Raw genomic sequence first — 18,481 nt, 5'->3', positions numbered from 1 at the left:
CCACTGCCTGGGCCGGATAAGACGCCCAGGAGCGACGTGTGCCCGTGCCTGCCGCGGCCGCTAGCCCCGACCCCAGCGTCTCCACAAACATGCGTCACCTCTTAGTGCGCTTTCACAATAATTCACTGCTGACAGGCCAGCGCCTGTGACTCAATTGCCTGCTGTTGGGACGATATAAATTCTCTCATTCACTCTGTATAGCTTCAGACACGTCATTGAAGCAACATGCCCGCTTTCCGTCCCTCGCCCGCTGCTCTGCGGAGCTTGCGCCGCTGCTACTCTACCTCACCAGCGACACCGCCGACATCGCCATTCGCACCCCGACATCTCCTCTCCATAGCAGACCTCACGCCTGCTGAGCTGACCACGCTCGTCCAAAATGCACACCAACATAAGACGACCATCAAGCAGACAGGCGAGGTGCCGCATTCGATGCGCGGGGCATTGGCAGGCAGGACCGTCGCAATGACCTTCAGCAAACGGAGCACGCGCACGAGGGTATCGACAGAAGGCGCCATCGCAGCGTTTGGTGGCTCTCCTATGTTCCTCGGTAAAGACGATATCCAATTGGGTGTATGATGGCTCCTTCCACATCCTGAAAGCCCGCTGACACAGCATTCCAGGTCAACGAGTCTCTCTACGACACCTCGCTTGTCCTCTCCAGCATGACCGCCGCCATTGTAGCCCGCGTAGGCCCTCACTCCGACGTAGCCGACCTCGCAAAGCACTCGAGCGTGCCCGTCATCAACGCCCTCTCCGACCTCTACCACCCCCTCCAGATCATCGCCGACCTGCTCACCATGGCCGAGATCTACCCCTCCACATCCTCTACCTCTCTCGGTCTCGAAGGCCTGAAGATTGCATGGATAGGAGACGCCAACAACGTCCTCTTCGATCTAGCCATTGGCGCAACAAAACTCGGCATCGACATCGCCGTTGCAACCCCCGCTGGCTACGAGATCCCTCAAGCAATGCGCGAAGTCATCTCCCACGCTGCACAAACCTCTCCCCACCCGGGCAAACTGCTCGAGACAAACACACCCGAAGAAGCCATCAAGAACGCCGACATCCTCGTGACAGATACATGGGTGTCCATGGGCCAGGAAGAGGAAACCGCCAAACGCCTAAAAGCCTTCTCAGGCTTCCAGATCACATCTGAGCTGGCGAAACGGGGTGGTGCCAAGGACAACTGGAGCTTCATGCACTGCCTTCCCAGGCATCCCGAGGAGGTTGCCGATGAGGTCTTCTACGGGCCCAGGAGTGTCGTATTCAAGGAGGCAGAGAACAGGTTATGGGCTGCCATCTCCGCGCTCGAAGCGTTTGTAGTAAACAAGGGAAATATCCAGTGACTAGATCCGTGGTTCGAATAGGATAATCTACGGGAATTTTCCTCTTCATGTCTAGAACGTATACCAAACTACCTATCCAACCATTCAACAACTCCACCTCACTCCCTCTTCTTCTCTTTTTCCTGTCCAACTTCCTTCTCCGCTTCACCATTCACTTCATCTCCATCCTTCCTCTCCTTCAATCCCTCAACACCCTTTCCCCAAGCCCCAGCCTTCTTCCCCCACGTCATCATGCCCCAAGCATGCGTCCAGCTAAACTTCGGCGGCGCATCAGGATGCGTCCGGAACGGACTCGCACCATGTTTGAACATATCCTCCATTTCCCTCTGTCGATCCTTCTCCAGCTCCTCTCTAGACAGAATCTTCGTATTCGGCGGTAGCGAATCTGGGGCCGGCGCAGGAGTAGCAGCAGGAGCAGGACGAGATGCAACAGCAGAAAAAGGCTTCTCCCAATGTCTCGACTCCACCGGCAACGGTCTCCACCATCCAGTCCCGTCTCCACTCTCCATACCCGTCGCCGATGCAGACGAGGCAGCAGCAAACCTCTCCCACCACTTCTTCGAACACATCTCCCAAATCCTACTCTCGGCCCTCTTAACCGCAAACCTCTCATCCTCACCCGTCAAGCCCCCTATATTCGCAAAGTCGGGGCTACCAGGCCCAAACCTGCGTTCGTCCGTGAACGACGTGCCCGCCTGGCGAGACCGGTTCGGCGGGTCGTCTTCGAGTGCGTCTTCAGCCAGCGTGTCGGAAGAGTAGGAAGAGATGTTTGGTCGGAAGGGCGAGTTGAGGTCTTGGTAGATTTCCGAATAGGTTTCTGGGTACACGGCGTCGGAGTCTAGGGTTTCTTGGCCTGGTTCGCTGGATGCGGACGGGATTTTGGCGGGGAAGAAGATTCCGTCTGGGCCGGCGGCTGCGGTGATTATTAGTCTGCAGCGGGCTTCGTACATGGCGTCGAGGAGGGTGATGAAGCGTCGTGCTTCGCTCTTCATTAAGAGGCCCATGATGGGCACGTCGGTTACGATGAAGGTGTGGTAGGTGGATGCCAGCGTGATGTAGTCTGCGGGACCGAGGACCGCGCCGCAGAGTTCTGCGAAGGTGAAGAATGCTACGCCGTTATATTGCGCAGGGATCTCTAAGGGCCGGTTGTACACGGTTAGTGTTGCGGGTTCCCAGGGGATGGGGTAGGAGTGGTTGGTTGCGGACTCGACGACGGTGTTGAAAGATTCTCCGAATTCGATCATGGTTTCGGCCGTGGTGGGCTGGATGAGGTAGTTCTTCGGGAGGTAGGTTGATGGGTTGGAGTCTGTTGGTGCATCGGAAACTTCTGCAGTACCAGTCGCCCCATCTGCTAGAGTTGACGTCGAGGTAGCGTTGGTGAGAACATCGGCTGTAGGCATCTGCACACTATCCCTCCTCTCCTCCTCTTCCTCTCTCTCAATCTTCCGGTAGTCCTTCTTCCCTTCCATCTCCCAAACCTCGCACCGCGCCCTTAGAACCTCCAAGAACGCAGCGAACTCTCCCATCTGGCCCGCTCCATCGTCTCTACGTGTATACGTGCTCTTACTCATGCTCCATCCCAGGCGACTGAGCCGGTTTACTGGGCGCGAGAACTCCATGCCTGCGGCTTTGGCTAGCTCTTCCGGCATACGGTTACTAGTCGCAATAAGGACGCCCCCAAGCTGGAAGAACGACGTCATGAGGTTAGACAGAATCTTGCTAGCCGCACGATCGGGGAGTTGGAATTCATCCAAGAAGAGGATGGGAGACTTCTCGATGAGGTCGCGTGCGACGAGGAGTAGGGAATACTCATCGTGGGTAGCTCCCGGGCCGGCGACTAGCGATCTCGACATACGGAGTTGCTCGAGACGCGAGATTGTGTCGAGCATGAAGGTATTGAAGTGCCAGCGTCGCTTCTTGCGATTTGGTAGACAGTCTTGGAACAGGTCTATGAGCATGGATTTTCCCGTTCCGACTTCGCCGTGGAGCATGAGGCCCTTTGGACTTTGCAGTTGCATGGCTTCATCGTGGCTGGTTAGGACGCGCGTCAGTGCTACAGAGTCTCTTTTGTCTTTTTGCGCAAGAAGAGATGTCCACACGCCCCTTCTACCGAAGCGGTTGACATGGGTATCCGATGATGATGATGCATCTTGACCTGCATCGACAGCTCTGGTGAGTTGTTGGAGTCTCTTGGAATACTCTACACTCGGTTCATAGTCAATCAAACGGTCGTAGAGCTTCTGTAAATGTAATGCTGTAATTCATGTTAGTACATCCTCACACTAGTTTCGTCCAAATGGTAGACGTCATACCCAAGCGATGCTGCGCAGGATCAGGTCGGATCTTCTGTGTAGCAATGAGACTGCGATAGAGCACCAAGGGGTTGGTGATGGTAACACCGGTGGAAGGCATTGGTAGTCATTGGTTGGAAGAGTCAAAGTCTATGTGGCATGATGTTTGAGTGTTCGATATGGCCGAGGTGATCTGCTATGACATTGGACTAGACTGCAATCGGCGCTAGCGCTTTTGGGAAGTCCCGATATTTTATCGACGTGGTACGCGGCATCGAACGAAGGGAATTTGGCAATCAGAACGTGGAAATCGAATATTTGCTATAAACGCCGGCCTGATGCAACATGGTATCGTGCTTGGTATAAGGTTGAATCAAATGCTGGTAACGCCTGGAGACCATGCGTCGGCTATCTTCTTGACTTCTTGAATGAACTTGCGACTTGTGATTTGAGTCGAGCCGATCCTTTGCTCGGCATTTGCTGTGACTGGAGAGTGCTCATCTGGGTCGTAGAACCTACATAATGGCATCAAAGTCAGTATGCGTCTCAACCGAGCATCGTCCTGGAGTCTTACGGGTTTCTTAACAGCTTGATGTAAGCTGTCTGCAACGCCCTAAAAGCCTGATAAATGTTAGATAATGGCGCTTGTCACGATAGCTTCAAGCTTACGGGTTTCATATCTGCATCTCGCAGCCCAACGGCAGTCGAAGTCTTGCTGTCGAGCGCGGTAGCTGGCCTTCCTTCCATGTCGACGACAATGACAAACTTGACTCCGGTGTTGGTGAGCCAGCCATACATTGCTAACCTCTCATCGACGGCCTGGAGAAGGCCAAAGTCTTGATCTGCTGTTTTGTGCGGTAGGCGGGCTTCGAAGATGTCTAGACATGACGAAAGAAGGAACTGGAATTCCAGTGGCGCCCTCTCTTCTGCTGGGAAAAGTGATATATGGAGGGGGTTGTTCTATCAAAAGGGTTAATTCTATCTAGGTTGGAGATGTATACCACGTGTACTAACATGCTTGCCAATTACGCCGATGCACGCAATGGACGGGACCTGGGACAGTCATCAGCGCATACCCCAAGTCCTTGGAACTTTCACTCTTACCCGGCCTGACATGTTGAAACGATATCACAAGCTTGGAAGGGTTTGGTGGATCTGTGAGTATGCGGAGTAGGCTGGCCGACGTAGACCGAAAGGGTGATGGAGGGAGGAGCGATCGCCGGCTAACCTATCAGACGCCACCAAAATCGACGACTAATCGATTTCCGCCAAGCACTTTGCTGCACCTACCTCATCGACACAACTTCGCGACTCCTCGACCGCCACCCCACATCTCGCCTCTCCACTCCTTCCCTCCCGACCTTTCCTTGTGTCTGTCGCAATCATGTTCTCGACAACACGGTCTGCGGCCTCAATGGCTCTGCGAGGTTTGTCCCCGCCACCCCGAAAGCTCGCCGCCGACCGGGACTGACAATATGGACAGCCAAACCCGCGACGGCTCTCATGCCCTTCCGCGCCGGAAGCGCTGCTTTCCTCTCCTCGAGCTCTTCGGATAGGGCCACGACCATGAAGACGCCCGCGACCATCCCCGGCAACCCTGGAGCGCCACCACCGATGAAGTCCGCGCGAGTTGAGGTGCCATTGCCGAGTCAGGAGGGAAAGAAGGGTGCTATGCAATACGCATTGTATGTGATACCTTGAAAAGGCCCCGGAGCATGGGACAGGGCGACAGGATGGGATGTACACAGGCACAGGCTAACGTGCGGCAACAGGACCACACTCGACCAAGTAGCCAACTGGGCCCGCCAGAGCTCCTTATGGCCTATGACTTTCGGTCTCGCATGCTGCGCCGTCGAGATGATGCACTTGTCCACCCCACGATACGATCAGGATCGTCTCGGTATCATTTTCCGCGCCTCGCCCCGACAGTCCGACGTCATGATTGTAGCCGGAACCCTCACAAACAAGATGGCCCCAGCGCTGCGACAGGTCTACGACCAGATGCCTGACCCCCGATGGGTCATCTCCATGGGCAGCTGCGCCAACGGAGGAGGATACTACCACTACAGCTACTCGGTCACAAGAGGTTGCGACAGGATCGTGCCAGTAGACATCTACGTACCCGGCTGCCCGCCTACTGCCGAGGCGCTCATGTACGGAATCTTCCAACTGCAGAAGAAGATGAGGCATACCAAGATCACCAGGATGTGGTACAGGAAGTAGAGTGTGTTTTGGGATGTGCGGTCTAGTGATTGGTCGTTTTATCTGCGAGTTTCGAGGGAGCAGATTCCTCTTGTACAAATCGATCTTCTATATGCATAGTCTATACCAAGTAAGGTGTGATGGGGTTACGCTGTCTCACCAAGTCCAAACATTTTGATCGAGTTCCTCCATGCTCTACATCATGATTAGCATTGTCCTGTTGTACATTTCAGAAGGGATAGGATATACTTACGCGTCGCAAACCTCCTCCACGGTGATCTCCTTGATCTTTGCAATCGCATGTGCCACATGTGGTATCGTAGCTGGCTCATTCCGCCCCTTGACCATCATACCCTTGGCGAACTTCTCCTTCTTGACCGCCTTGGGTAGCGGAGGTGCGTCTTGCAGATACTTGGCTGATGCATGACTAGGTCGCATCTCGCACCACGGGCCGTCCGTCTCGATCTGTAGACGCTCAAGTGGTATTTGCTTGACGACTTCGATGTTCTCATCGGCTAGAAAACCAAGTCAGCCGAATAAGCAGTCGCGACAGGCTCGAAAAGACTCACTCTTCATGCTACACCCGTTAACCCCGATATCAAATCCTAGATCAACAAGCCGTTTCATCTCCTCTGCCGTTCCAGTAAAACTATGCACCAGCCCCCGTTTCGGCAACTGCTCCAACTTCGCAGTGAGAATCTTCTCAAAGTCCTCGCTCGCAGCTCGCGAATGTAGAAACAGCGGTAGCTGTACATCAATCGCAATATCCAACTGTGCCTCAAAGTACTTCAACTGCGGCTCCTTCGCCGTCAAGAACAGTCGATCATAATCAAGGCCTATCTCGCCAAACGCCACCGCATGACCCGCTTCTTTAGCCTCAAGCGCCAGACTCTTCAACGCAGATAGCAGTTCAGACGGGCCTCCAGGATGCGTATCGAAGTGTTTTGCTGAGCAGGGATGTACACCGACGGTTGCGTAGCATTGTCCCGGGTGCGCTTTGGCGATTTCAACGGCGTGTTTGGATTCTGAGAGGTCGGAACCTGTTACCATGAATTTCTTGCAGCCGGCATCTACGGCGCGTTGGATCACGTCTTCAAAGTCATCTTCGTGCCGTTTGGTGCCGTGGTATTCTCCTCGGTAGATAGGGTCTGTGAAGTTGATGCCGATCTGGGGTGGTTAGTGGTGGATGGGGTAAGGTGGTGGGATGCGGACCGACATCGATGTATTTGAGTTGAGGGGCTTCTGTTGCCATGTTGGGTAGGTTTAATTTTGGATTCCCGCTGAATTGTCTTGTGGCTAGGACGTATATTAGTACGGAATATATAAGTGAGATGCTCTCTTTCAAGACGGAAAACGTGATGACGCACTTGCAAAATTGCTAGACAGAGCTCCGATGGGGCTGAAAGGGCGCAGATTAAGAGCCGGATAGATGTTGGAGTTGGAATTGCAGAGCCTCAGAGTTCGAGATGACCTCAGAAACATCGATGACACTGGTGGTGGGAATATATTCGTTGGATTGATCGTTGTTGCCTCAAAGTGACTCTGACTAAGCTGCTTCGAGCCTAGTTTCAATGCTGGCATCTCTCGCACAGCCACCCTTCATCACGACTACTAACCTCTACGCCTTTTTTCGTCACTACAAACCCAGACTGCATCAAGCATTCATATTAGTCGATTGGTTTCTGGAGTAATATAGACCTTGGACTAACCAGGAGACTAGTCTGTTGCTGTTTTACTGCGTTCTGCGTCATCTTGGATACCTAGGTCCTTTGCGCACTCGCGCGCTTCTGTTACCGACGTAGATAACAACCGCGAACACAATTTGGAATCTCGATGGAGAATCTGTGGCATCTTCGCCGTGTGGCGGACAACGCCGCGAAGGCTTGTTGGATCTGCTACAAGCCATCTACCAGTGTTTTGATTACTCCTACCAACAAGGTGCGAAACGACGAATGGTAGGCTGTAATTCAACCATACTGACTTCTCTGAAGGACTTCTTTTACATATGTCCTGGACACTTGGTCGACCGTGGCTTCTGTCAACCGGAAGCGGATGAAGCCAAACGAGTCGCAGACCAGAAGAAGCAAGAAGAGCTGGATCGTGAGATCGAAGCTGTGAAGAAAGAGTACGAGGAGAAGCAGAAGCTTAAGCGGGAAAAGCGGAAAGGGAAAGATAAGGAGAAAGACAAAGAGAAGGAGAAGGAGACCAAAGGCAAAGAAGCAGAGGAGGACAAGCAGGATGAGAAAGCCAAAGACGACAAAGCATGTGATGTGCACCTTCACTTCATCACTGTGCTAACTCCCTATGCAGATCAAGGAGCTCTCCAAAACCAAGGATCAAGCCCAGGCTGAACTTGGCCCGCGCATATACCAACTCAACAAGTGGGGCCGCATTTACAGACTCCTTGCTCCAGCTACATACTGACCCTGCACAGGAACTTCTATCAAATGCGTCTAGACAAGCTGCGGAATGCTGAGATTGCCAAACGGAATCGCGAACGACTGAACAACCCTGCAAACTTTCCGTCCGTGCCTAGCGGAAATCCTTAGACGCAGAGCGCGTCCTAATATCGACAATGGTCAATGTCACAGACCAGTCGTTGCTCCCGTCACCTTGGAGTAATTCATACCTGCATTTCGCCCGGCAGCAGGCAGGATCGGCTTATGCGAACAGCGACGGACCCCACGGCCGCCGGCCTTAGATCCTTCGAAGACGATGCAGTCAGCTTTTAGCGGCCGGTTCAAAGGCCATGCTTACCGAATGTCATACGTGTCACGCATATCATCTGTTTATAGTTACGGTCAAACCAGATCTTTCGCCCTTCGGTATTCTTCGCCTAGGGACGTTTATCGCTACCAGTGTGACGGGGATGATCGGATACATTCATCCGTTCGACAGGTGCTACTTTCAGTCAACAACGCTCACACACTGCAGATGTACTCGCAGGATTCAGCCAGTCACACTTCGCTTGTGCAGACATCGTGCGGAAGTGGCTTGGGAGCTTGTAAGACGGCAGTAACTCCTATACCGATCTAAGCTGTCTTCATGCAAGTTTGTATATCTGGTCTTGGCTACTCCCAATTGAAGTGGGGTTCTAGTTCGCTGCATCCATCGTCAAAGTTTCGGGGCCAGATAATAACTCATGACTCTCGGATTTGGTGCGCTAATGATGAAGAGGCAATGATCAGCTCACTCAGTTGGCCCATTTCAGCCGTACGCCAACTCACATGCTGTGTCATGACCCTTCATCTATGCCAGAGTTGCTTATCAGTATGTTCAGCAAGTTGTGGTACCCCGAGATCTTGGTATGACAACTAAGGTTGTATATCCAATCACTTCCGAGTCCGGCACGCGTCGTGACAGGTACAAATCCTCGCTACGCGAGCCTAAACGAGAACAAGCTATACTGTAATCGAACTGTTTGCAGTCAATCTGACAACAGTGACATTGTGACCAATCTTTATGGGGCAGAGAAGGAGTGGCATGGGTACACAGCTCGTTGTTACCACGCAATGGCGCACCCCGCCTGTTCACACTTTCGCTTATACCATTTGTCACCACATCGCGTCTACTGAGTCATCTCATATCTGCGCGGGTGGTGGCACGATAGGAGTCTTGGCGATGTGCTATCTCAGGAAGGATGCCCTTCTCAACGACACCCGATGTGCCAAGCATCGCAATGGCTTGGGCACTTGGGTGTGTATGCAATGAGGAATATTGCTCATTAGTACGCCGTTTCGATTAGGATACTGTAGAGCAGTCAAGAGCCATACATTGTCTCCAACTTCTCCAACTCCCGGAAACGCTGATGCTATCCAGCGCTTGGCACTGCATGCCATCTACTCTCCGCCGCATTGCAATGCAGTCTATTCCAGCCCTACATTATCTCCTCAAACGCTCACCCGTTCATGTCTTGGCTTATTGCCAAATCCTCAGATGTCCGCTAATACTACGGTACAGGCCGTCAAACTGCCGCCACCAATCGCGCCCTCCAGCCAGCCTCTTCTTTAAGATACCGATGGGTGAGCACGAACGGGTAATCACGCGAACAAATCTCGAACCCTGCCTCAAACAGCGGACTAAACGGTAACAGTAAGCCTCGCTTCCGATCTGCGCGCGTCAGCATCGTCCCGCGCATCTACTCAGCGACACATCACGTACTTGCATCACATGCATGCTAGCAGCTTAATTTTCCGTTCGATTTGTCTTGCTTTGTTTTTGTTTATTGGAATCGCTTGTTTCTTCCCATATGGTGGAGTCCATGACGGCGCAGAAGCCCTTTGCAGCATAGTCTGTTGGATGCGTAGGGCGTAATGTCGACACGCATCTTGTGACACCTGTTCACGTCTAGTCTTGCAATAGGGCAATCTCACGATCCTGCAGCCACAATGCTGCTAGTTCATAGTGCGTCGGCTGCTTTAGTCGGTTCAGGCGTCCCAGGGAAAAGCTTTTGCGAGAGTGGACCTAGGGACCGATCCTACGACCTGGGTTAATGTCAGCGTAAGCACTTGACTGAGTGCAGTGCTTCGCGAACTCAGTTCCCGGTGATGTTAAAACATTTCCCTGTTGGTCTTGATTGATATTGAAGTATGTGGGATGCCGTGTTATGCGGTTGCATGTCTTGTGAGGTCTAGTATCGGAGATCAAGACGTGCATGCGAGACTGAGATGTGGATCTCGGGACGGGTGACAATGTATAGTTACGTGTAATATATTAACTTAAGAAATGCTGGTGTTAGCGTCGCACGTCATGCAATTACGAAGTCGCAGTGGACGAAACTTAGTAGTATGCCTTTCAACAACAGTGGCACTGGCAATAAGGACTCGAATCAGGGCGTCTTATCTGGCATGCTATATAGTAAAGCTATAGCGCTGATTGGAGACTAGTAAAAGCACATCTTATCTGGCGGACGAAGACACTGAAACGGATTACTTATCTTCCCGTTGTCCTTCTTCACACTATCCTCAAAATGTGCCATACACATTTCCACAAGCCCTATCCGAGAGCCCAGGAACTTAAATTTACGCAAAATATCATGAGGTAGTGATCCATCTTTCAGTGATGGGTTGGCTCCGAGAGGCGGTCGTTGGCGCTGATTGTCGTTGAAACCGAGGTTTTGAGGTCGCTGTTTGTCGTTGATTAAGATCTTGACTCTGAGACTCGGCCATCATTCTTGGTACTGATATGAGTGATGCGACTGTTTGCGGTGAGTACTGCAAATTCTCATTTGTAGAATTCAATCGCTGTTGATGTTTTGAGGCTTTTGATGCCTGGAGAAATGTAGTAGGGAGAGGATGCGGGAAAAGCACAGCGATGTGGCCCTCTCATAATCGTCCTCTCCTCTGGTTCATAAATTAAGCGTGATGTGATACCTTAGTCAAGCCCACTCTATCCTTAATACAGCGATAACACAAAGACGAGCCACTCGAAATTCCAAAACTCATACCTTGCCCACAAGGTGAGTCCATCTCAAAAGTAGCTATGGCGAATATTAGACTTAGATGTAGGACACATCGAAACTTACACAAGCATCATTACTCAAGAACCTGACGGAACCCTCAATCAAGACGTAGCCATTCCTTGAGTCAATGATACTCATGCCATACCTTACATGCACAATCCGTCCCCCTGGAACCTATATTGCAAGAGCAAGTCTGAAGTGATAAGCGACGTCGAATTCGCCAATCCGCACTTCCTACTAACAAGAGAAAACCCTTCGAAACACCACATCCTCTACAACATTTGCTATACACCTCCACCCACCACCCACACCACCCACCACCCACACCACCCCAGCACTCCCGAGGTCCTTCCCTTACTCCCTTACTCCCCTACCACTCCCTCCCTCCAAACCACCTACCCACCACTTAACCTCATCTCCCCCGAAACACCCTCCCCCCACCCCTCGCATAACCCGTCCCGCTCAATCCCGTCCTGTCAGAGAAAACCGAACATCCGAAACAAGGCATGATCCGTGCTCCTTTTTTCAGAGAAATTACCAACGAAGCGTGGGATGTCGCGAGAGGGGAACCGAGCCATGGATGGAGACAGCGTAAGCACTAACGAGCCGCACGTGTCAGGTTCCGTCTGAACGCGTGTGCTTTTGGTCCGTGTAGAGAGGGAAATACGCGTGTCTGGGTCGATGATGGGTTTTTGTGTGGGGTGGGAGGTAGAGTTTGTGAGATGGGTTGGGTGTTGAAAGGTATTGTACTAGCGCAGTAGAATCATGTGAAGAAACTGGGGGGTTCTTGCTCTTGATGATGGCATGGGTTGAGGCAAGATAACTCAGGTGAGAGCTTGGGCGGAGTTCATGAAGCTACCACTAATGTATCTTCGATATCTTGGCTTCCTGTTTCAGCGTAGAATCAAAGAGAGAGCGAATTCTAGAACGCAGATGCAGGATCATTTGCCCTTCCAAGTTGCTATGCACAAGCTCGTTGGACAAATATACATACGCGAGCAGATGATAGCATAAATTCAGCTTGCTGTATACTCCCTTTACATTGACGATGGAGTGCCGATATCCAGGAGGCATACTCGCTCTTTCAATGTGGTATCACGCGAGCATCTCCTCGCTGACAGGCCGCGCACGCCTCTGCCCACATATTCTGATTTTTGGGTACGTGCTTCAGATCTTGGCGAGTATCGATCCGCCACATACAGCTGACATGAAATCATGTAACATCGTGTCGATGAAGAGAGTCAGTGTCGGCGTAGCTGATGTACTGTGAAAAGGGGGTAACGAGTGTTGATGGTGGTGGTGGTGGCGTGCCAAGGCCAAGTGCTGAACGCCGACTGACAGCTGAACTTGCTTTGCCCCTTGGCAGTGCGCCAGCAGGAAAATTCTTTCGAATTACTGATGATGTCAGATAAACTGAATCCGCCGTACGGGCTCGCGGCTCAAACGGGTATGAAAAAAACCCCGGGAATAACGATCCCGCTTGCCAAGACTATGGTTCTAGTGTTGCATTCGGCCTCGCCGGCGAGGCTTCAGGTCAATGAGACGGTGGAAAGATTTTCTTCATGCATTGGCGTGACACACATGCTGTATAGTAGGTAAAAAGACTGTTTGGACGTCTTCGCTTGAAACAATAATCCTGGACTTCCTGTCCTATCAACGCCCGCTGAATCGATAAAACATCCTTGAAATGCAACAGATGTGCCGCTCTGAGTGGCACCAGAAATGTCATGGGCCGCGTAGATATATCTCTAATGTGTAAGACCGAATGCCGTCATCAGTGTCGTTATACCAAAGTGCCCCGGTTTCGCCGCCGAGGCAAAAGAAATTGCGAAGCAGTCTGCGGGCGTGAAAACTTTTCGTAAAAAGGAGGCAATGTCTGAGTGCCGCTCTATGGGACGAATACTAATGTGAAGATAGTGCTAGTGTCGGCTCGACCGGGGGATGTTGCTGAAGGGTCCGGTTCGACAGGTAAAAGCTGCTCGGATAAGCCACAGGGTTCGTTGCTACGGATCTTGAATAATCTCCAACATCCGGCAGCGCTGTACATGGCTCCAGGCCAGTAGTATCAAGTTTTTCGAAATCATGCCTCGTCGTGTGCTTCGTTAATAACACCTGGCTTGGATGCTAGGCTGGAGGGGCCGGATATAGAGCCCATCGAGCCAACGCGCTCTTGTGGCGGGGGCTCGTCTCTCATGCAGGCGTTCTCTAGCATGTTGGTCCATTTCCCACTAGTTCCAGCATGACTATGCTTCAAGTGCTGTCTGAAATGGTCTGCGCGGAAGAATTTCTTGGCTTGGTTGCATTCACCAAACTTGTGCACGTGATTAAGATGCTCAGTTCGCGCTTCCCAGTCGGCGGGGTTAGAAAACTCTTCACCGCAATACCCACACACATCTGCCACGGCTGGACGAGTAGGTGAGGGATGGAAAGCTGCCTCGATCTTGTCGAGAGTGGCGCACGACCAAGAATGACGGCGTAGATGAAGGGAATTCTGATGGCGCTCCGCCTCGTTCTTATTCTTGAAGCGATTGGAACAATACAGGCAAGTGTACTGCTTCTCCAGTTCGTGTGCTCTATTGCCAGGGTCAGCGTGGTTATTCAAGGGTGGGCAGACCAAATGGCGGTGGGCAAGCGAGGATCCATGCACTTACCGTAACTCATCTTCACTGTCGAATTTCTTGGGTTTCTTAGGGCAGCATTCGCAAATATAAGCCCCCGGTATGCGGCTTGCGATTGAATTCTGACGTGAGTGTAGCATGCTCTCCGTAGACATTTTTCGTATCTGCGGATGCTCGGCCTCTGAGAAACCCCGTTGATGCGGAGGTCGCGACAACGACCCGCGGGGACTAGGGTCCAACGATCTATTAGCTGCATATGGCGAGACTGCGCCTAACTCTGTTTCGCCCAAAGGCGACAACGCACTGGGCGATAGGCGCTGATCTCCGCAATAACTTGCCATGCTACTTGGAGCGGTTGAAAAGCCAAATGAGGAGCCAATCGAGCCACTACGTTGACTTGCGGACCCAGCGGAGGACAGTGAGTTTTGGGTTGACTGAAAACGCGAAGCTGTGCAGTTCCGATTGACGAGCATTTGCTGGGAGCGACGGTGGTAGAGGTCGTTATGGCCAGTCGGAATGGGACGGTCATCGCGCGCGGCTTCAGAGGGCGGGGACGAGGCCCGCCGTTTCAGGCCACCCTTTGGGCCTAACTGATAGTCCTCTGACTCGGCAGGGCTGCGCTCGTTGATGTTCAAATCCCGCATTCCATTCTCTTCCATGCCAACAAACTCAGGATCCGAGAATATGCTATGATCGTAGCTACCACGGTGTTGTGAAGAAGTTTCGTCCAAAGGACCTGGCGTTGAGATGCTGCCGTAACGTGATCTGTATGAATCCGCCGAGTCGAAGCCGGGACTTCGCCAGCCGCTGTAGCCAGGTGATGTAGCCGGTACAGTCAGTGGCTTCAGTTGGCCGTTGAGCTTATGTGAAGAAGCGTGTGTATCGGCGGCGGGGTCTTGGGAGTTGCCAGAGGGGAGTGGTGGTGCAGTCGTCCGTGTGGGTGTATTCGGGCCGCCAATCTTCGAAAGCAGTTGCTTATCGTAGGCTTGCGATGAGTTCTGGAGAGCTTTCTGACCGAGTTGTCGCTCACTCGTAAACCTGTCGCTCATTGTTAGTTACTCAACTGGCACGCAAGACGACTGAAATGAAAAAGCCAGCCATTTGTATGCACAAGGGATACAAGCAACCCTTGACAAGTTCTGGACCAATCGACAAGCGTGGGAATCCTCCAAAAGACCGGGATCTTCCAGAGAAATGACAACACCGCATCTTAACCAAAGACACTCAAGTGCTGCAGGGCCTTGCAAGAGCCCTGATAGTACTTGCTCTATGATATGAGGGGAGATGTAATAGCGTGTTCCGTACCTGTGGTTCCCGAGAGAGGGCCGAGCTTTGCTACTACGGTCGTCTTCGCTGGTGCTGTGTTCGCTCATACCGTCGATGGATCTTGAGAGGGACGGTTCGCGGCCGTGGTTTAACATATCGAGCGAAGGCTCCCGCGGGTGGCCGCCTGTGGCTCCACCGTATAAGCTCGAGCCAGGTTTAACTGTCGCGAGCCGATTTCCGCCAAAGCCGGTATCCCTTGGGCTGTTCGTGTTACCCCATTGCCAACCAGGGTCTTGACCACCTCTGACTTCGATGTGACGTGGAGGAGGCAAGGGAGGTGGTGGCTGTTCGCGTGCCTGTAAAAACGGTACAGTCAGTGAGGGATTCATATGACGTATTGTGTCTCGGATGAGGCTGAAGTGCTTTGCGACTCAATCAGGAGCTATTTCTGGCGTGATGAAGCCACAAAGTGCTCTAGACCTCTCCGTTGTATCCAATAGCTGGAGCACACGCTGACATACTCTCGGGATGGCCATTGCGACAGCCGGGGTTGGTATCGACGGTCGGCGGTGGTGTGGTAGTTGGTAGTGGTGGGATTCACGCTGAGAATCATATACGCGAATACTCGGTGTGGAGGACATGGCTCGCGTGGAAGATGAGGTCGCCGGGAGCCCGCCACTAAGGTGCAGCTGAAGCGTACTCGCGCAGCACGCGAGCAGCGCAAATGTGGCGAGCGCGACGAGCAAGAGTGAGTATGCTCGCTACTGGATAGTGTATGCAAGCACGGACCCTGGAGTAGAATGGTTAGCAGGACTGTACACGGACTGGCCGAAACAGGCAGGGAATGGGAGCAGGAGGGCGGGCAGAGGCAGCTGAGCTCGCGCGATTGCGTACTAACATGCAACGTACCTGGGCGGTCGGTCGAGGGGACGTACGCGTCGTTGGGATGGCTTCTCGACGGCGAGGCTTACAAAAGCGAAAGCGGGGGCGCTAGCGCTTGCGGCTGTTGAAAGTTCAGCCCTACGAGGGAGGAGGGTCCTTCAGCTGAACGGGAGGGTTCTGGCCAGCACCGCCACACAGTGATATTGCTTCTTTTCACCCGAAAGCAGTCGTCATATGACCAGTCTGGTGCGAGCAATGCAGCGAAGAGTCGTCAGGGCCCCGGAAGCGCACAGTTCCTGCTACACGGCAGCGAACAAGATGGCGCGGGAATGCGGTAGGGTCCCTAGCGTCGAGGCGAGTGGAGTAGGATGGAAAAGGAAGCGTGCTCGGCCGCCGGCGTCGTCTGTTCCGTCGCGGCGATGTTTGTGCAGAACAGAGGCGCCGCTGGACAGCAGCAGCAGCAGTTGGCAGACGGAGCAGAAGAAACGCCCTCCACCGGGGAGTGCGGTTAGCATAAAGCATACGCTCGAATGTCGGTGATTGGCCCTGTCTGGTTGCTCCTGGCACGGAGCGCAGTGGAGCTCCAGCAGGGGTGAGATGCAACCCTTAGGCGGTCGGAGGAGGGCTCTCGCTTTCGAGAAGCTTCAAGGTCCACGCCGCGACGCTCGTCTCGTGCATAGGGCTTGCCCTTAGCGCCTCGACGTCGACTCGTAGATTGCAGTGACGGGCGACGACTACCAGCAGCGTGGGAACACTCAATCGGGGATTGGCGCCCGCTCGTCCAGCATGGCCAGTATCATTACGCGCACCAAGTAGAGCCGCCGTGCGTAGACGTCAGGCCGGTGCAACGGTGAGAGGGCTGGTAGGGCAGGCGCAGAGGCTGCCGACGGCGCAGGCCCGCTGGCTGACGAGGGCAGCATGCCTGGAATCTGACCAGACTGTCCAACATGCAGACGTTGCGCTTCGCCTCGATGGGCATGGGGGACTGCGGTGCAGACGGCACAGCGTCAGATTCAACCGTGTGGGTTAGACTCGACGGCGGGTAGCGGGAGGCCAGTGCACGGATGCTGAGCAGTTCCAACAGCGTAAGCCCAGAGCAGCCTTACACTCGACCCTCTGGGCATCAGTCAGGCTGAGACGGCTGTCACCCACCGCACGCTGATCTGCTGATCCGTCGTCCATGGCCTGCCTCCATCACTGCGGGGCGTACACACTATGCACTCTGTCTGGTGCACCATGGTATTTTTGGTACCTGCACTCGTCGTACATACAGGCCGAGAACGGCACCCTCTATCTGGGGCCCTATCTCGATTGGCATCGCCTGCACTGTCCCTGCTCGCTGCTGCATCCAGGGTACCTCGTGCTGTCACGCGCATTACTCCGGGGTATCGGCCCCAAGCCGAACCTACTATTGCAGTCGGAGGGCGACAGTGGTACCTCGTAGCATTCACCGGCGAGTGGGTCCTGCTCTGTGGTCAGGTAAGCGGCGCTCCAGCTGCTTTGAGACAGCGCGAACCAGCAACGCGTGCGTGATGTCAGCGACTCTGTAACCCTCGTCGGCGACATGGAATATCAAATTCGCAACTACCGCTCCTCTACCCGTTTGCCAGAGGAGTCTGATGCGATTCGCCGAGATGCGGGACGAGGCGGCACCGCCAGCCTTGCGAGCAGCCGGGGAGTACAAGCAATTCGCTATTTCTGTCTTTCGGTAGCGGCTGCAATATTGCCTGTCTCACGATGCCAGCAACACCACACCACCGACACGAGACAAAACATGGCATTCATTGACCGCTGTCCAGCATTCCGGCTGCTCGGGCAACTCAAATACGCTGGGGGCGCAGCAACAACGGTCTTAGCCCTTCATAGAACTGGAATTTCTCGATTCGAGCTATAGACTCATCCATGTTAATGGTATGCAGTCCCTGATCCACTGTGTGTAGCCCCGCGGTCTTGCGGAAAATACCGCTGACTGCAACGACGCATGACTCTCTCCATGACAGTTCTTATTGCAAAGGGCTTCACTAAAGACTGTGAACTACGGGTCAGTACGGGCAAGGCGTGGAACATAGTCCATGCACCTATAAGGCTACGAACTACTAGCTCGGCAACATAATTGAAGCTGGTGGTGTGTTCACTGCGATGCTTGGCCGTGCCCTTTGACATGCAACTTTGGAAACTCATACATTGATGCAAGGATTTTGAAAGTAAACACACCATGTAGCAGTCAATCGAGCGTGTTGCAGCATCTCCAAATTTAACAAACCACTTATCTGATGCAATTACGGGTGGTCCGCAATTTTGGCGGGCACGCGCGATCAGAAACCCAGGACCCTCGGCCAAAATTAGACCCTCTTCTCGCACACCTCCAACAACTCGCGCCTCTTCCAAGTTTATTGATCGTCATACCCTCAT

The 18,481-nt window shown here is 53.2% G+C and overlaps 7 protein-coding genes across 7 annotated transcripts; 3 read left to right on the top strand and 4 right to left on the bottom strand.

Moving 5' to 3' along the window:
* Positions 1-225: 225 nt before the first annotated feature.
* J4E84_004452 (uncharacterized protein) lies at positions 226-1,349 on the top strand (the record flags this gene model as incomplete). The annotated part of the gene is made up of 2 exons (XM_049387055.1): positions 226-573; positions 624-1,349. The coding sequence occupies 2 exons, from the start codon at positions 226-228 to the stop codon at positions 1,347-1,349; spliced, it is 1,074 nt and encodes a 357-aa protein (XP_049244828.1).
* A 98-nt stretch (positions 1,350-1,447) lies between these two features.
* Positions 1,448-3,659, bottom strand: J4E84_004451 (uncharacterized protein; the record flags this gene model as incomplete). Its single annotated transcript, XM_049387054.1, has 2 exons — positions 1,448-3,518; positions 3,655-3,659. The coding sequence occupies 2 exons, from the start codon at positions 3,657-3,659 to the stop codon at positions 1,448-1,450; spliced, it is 2,076 nt and encodes a 691-aa protein (XP_049244827.1).
* Positions 3,660-4,013: 354 nt separating this feature from the next.
* J4E84_004450 (uncharacterized protein) lies at positions 4,014-4,756 on the bottom strand (the record flags this gene model as incomplete). The annotated part of the gene is made up of 5 exons (XM_049387053.1): positions 4,014-4,155; positions 4,215-4,261; positions 4,310-4,600; positions 4,655-4,693; positions 4,745-4,756. The coding sequence occupies 5 exons, from the start codon at positions 4,754-4,756 to the stop codon at positions 4,014-4,016; spliced, it is 531 nt and encodes a 176-aa protein (XP_049244826.1).
* A 387-nt stretch (positions 4,757-5,143) lies between these two features.
* On the top strand, positions 5,144-5,863 carry J4E84_004449 (uncharacterized protein; the record flags this gene model as incomplete). The annotated part of the gene is made up of 2 exons (XM_049387052.1): positions 5,144-5,325; positions 5,413-5,863. The coding sequence occupies 2 exons, from the start codon at positions 5,144-5,146 to the stop codon at positions 5,861-5,863; spliced, it is 633 nt and encodes a 210-aa protein (XP_049244825.1).
* A 125-nt stretch (positions 5,864-5,988) lies between these two features.
* On the bottom strand, positions 5,989-7,094 carry J4E84_004448 (uncharacterized protein; the record flags this gene model as incomplete). The annotated part of the gene is made up of 4 exons (XM_049387051.1): positions 5,989-6,037; positions 6,096-6,357; positions 6,412-7,009; positions 7,059-7,094. 4 exons carry the CDS (start codon positions 7,092-7,094, stop codon positions 5,989-5,991), a joined length of 945 nt encoding a protein of 314 aa, XP_049244824.1.
* Positions 7,095-7,675: 581 nt separating this feature from the next.
* On the top strand, positions 7,676-8,391 carry J4E84_004447 (uncharacterized protein; the record flags this gene model as incomplete). The annotated part of the gene is made up of 4 exons (XM_049387050.1): positions 7,676-7,780; positions 7,834-8,103; positions 8,153-8,223; positions 8,277-8,391. The coding sequence occupies 4 exons, from the start codon at positions 7,676-7,678 to the stop codon at positions 8,389-8,391; spliced, it is 561 nt and encodes a 186-aa protein (XP_049244823.1).
* Positions 8,392-13,950: 5,559 nt separating this feature from the next.
* Positions 13,951-14,970, bottom strand: J4E84_004446 (uncharacterized protein; the record flags this gene model as incomplete). The annotated part of the gene is made up of 1 exon (XM_049387049.1): positions 13,951-14,970. One exon carries the CDS (start codon positions 14,968-14,970, stop codon positions 13,951-13,953), a length of 1,020 nt encoding a protein of 339 aa, XP_049244822.1.
* Between the last annotated feature and the right edge of the window lie 3,511 nt (positions 14,971-18,481).

The sequence above is a fragment of the Alternaria hordeiaustralica genome (genome assembly GCF_023758085.1).
Source record: "Alternaria hordeiaustralica strain BMP 2776 chromosome Unknown scaffold_7, whole genome shotgun sequence".
NCBI classification, from domain to species: domain Eukaryota; kingdom Fungi; phylum Ascomycota; class Dothideomycetes; order Pleosporales; family Pleosporaceae; genus Alternaria; species Alternaria hordeiaustralica.
This window is presented reverse-complemented; position numbering and strand designations above follow the sequence as displayed.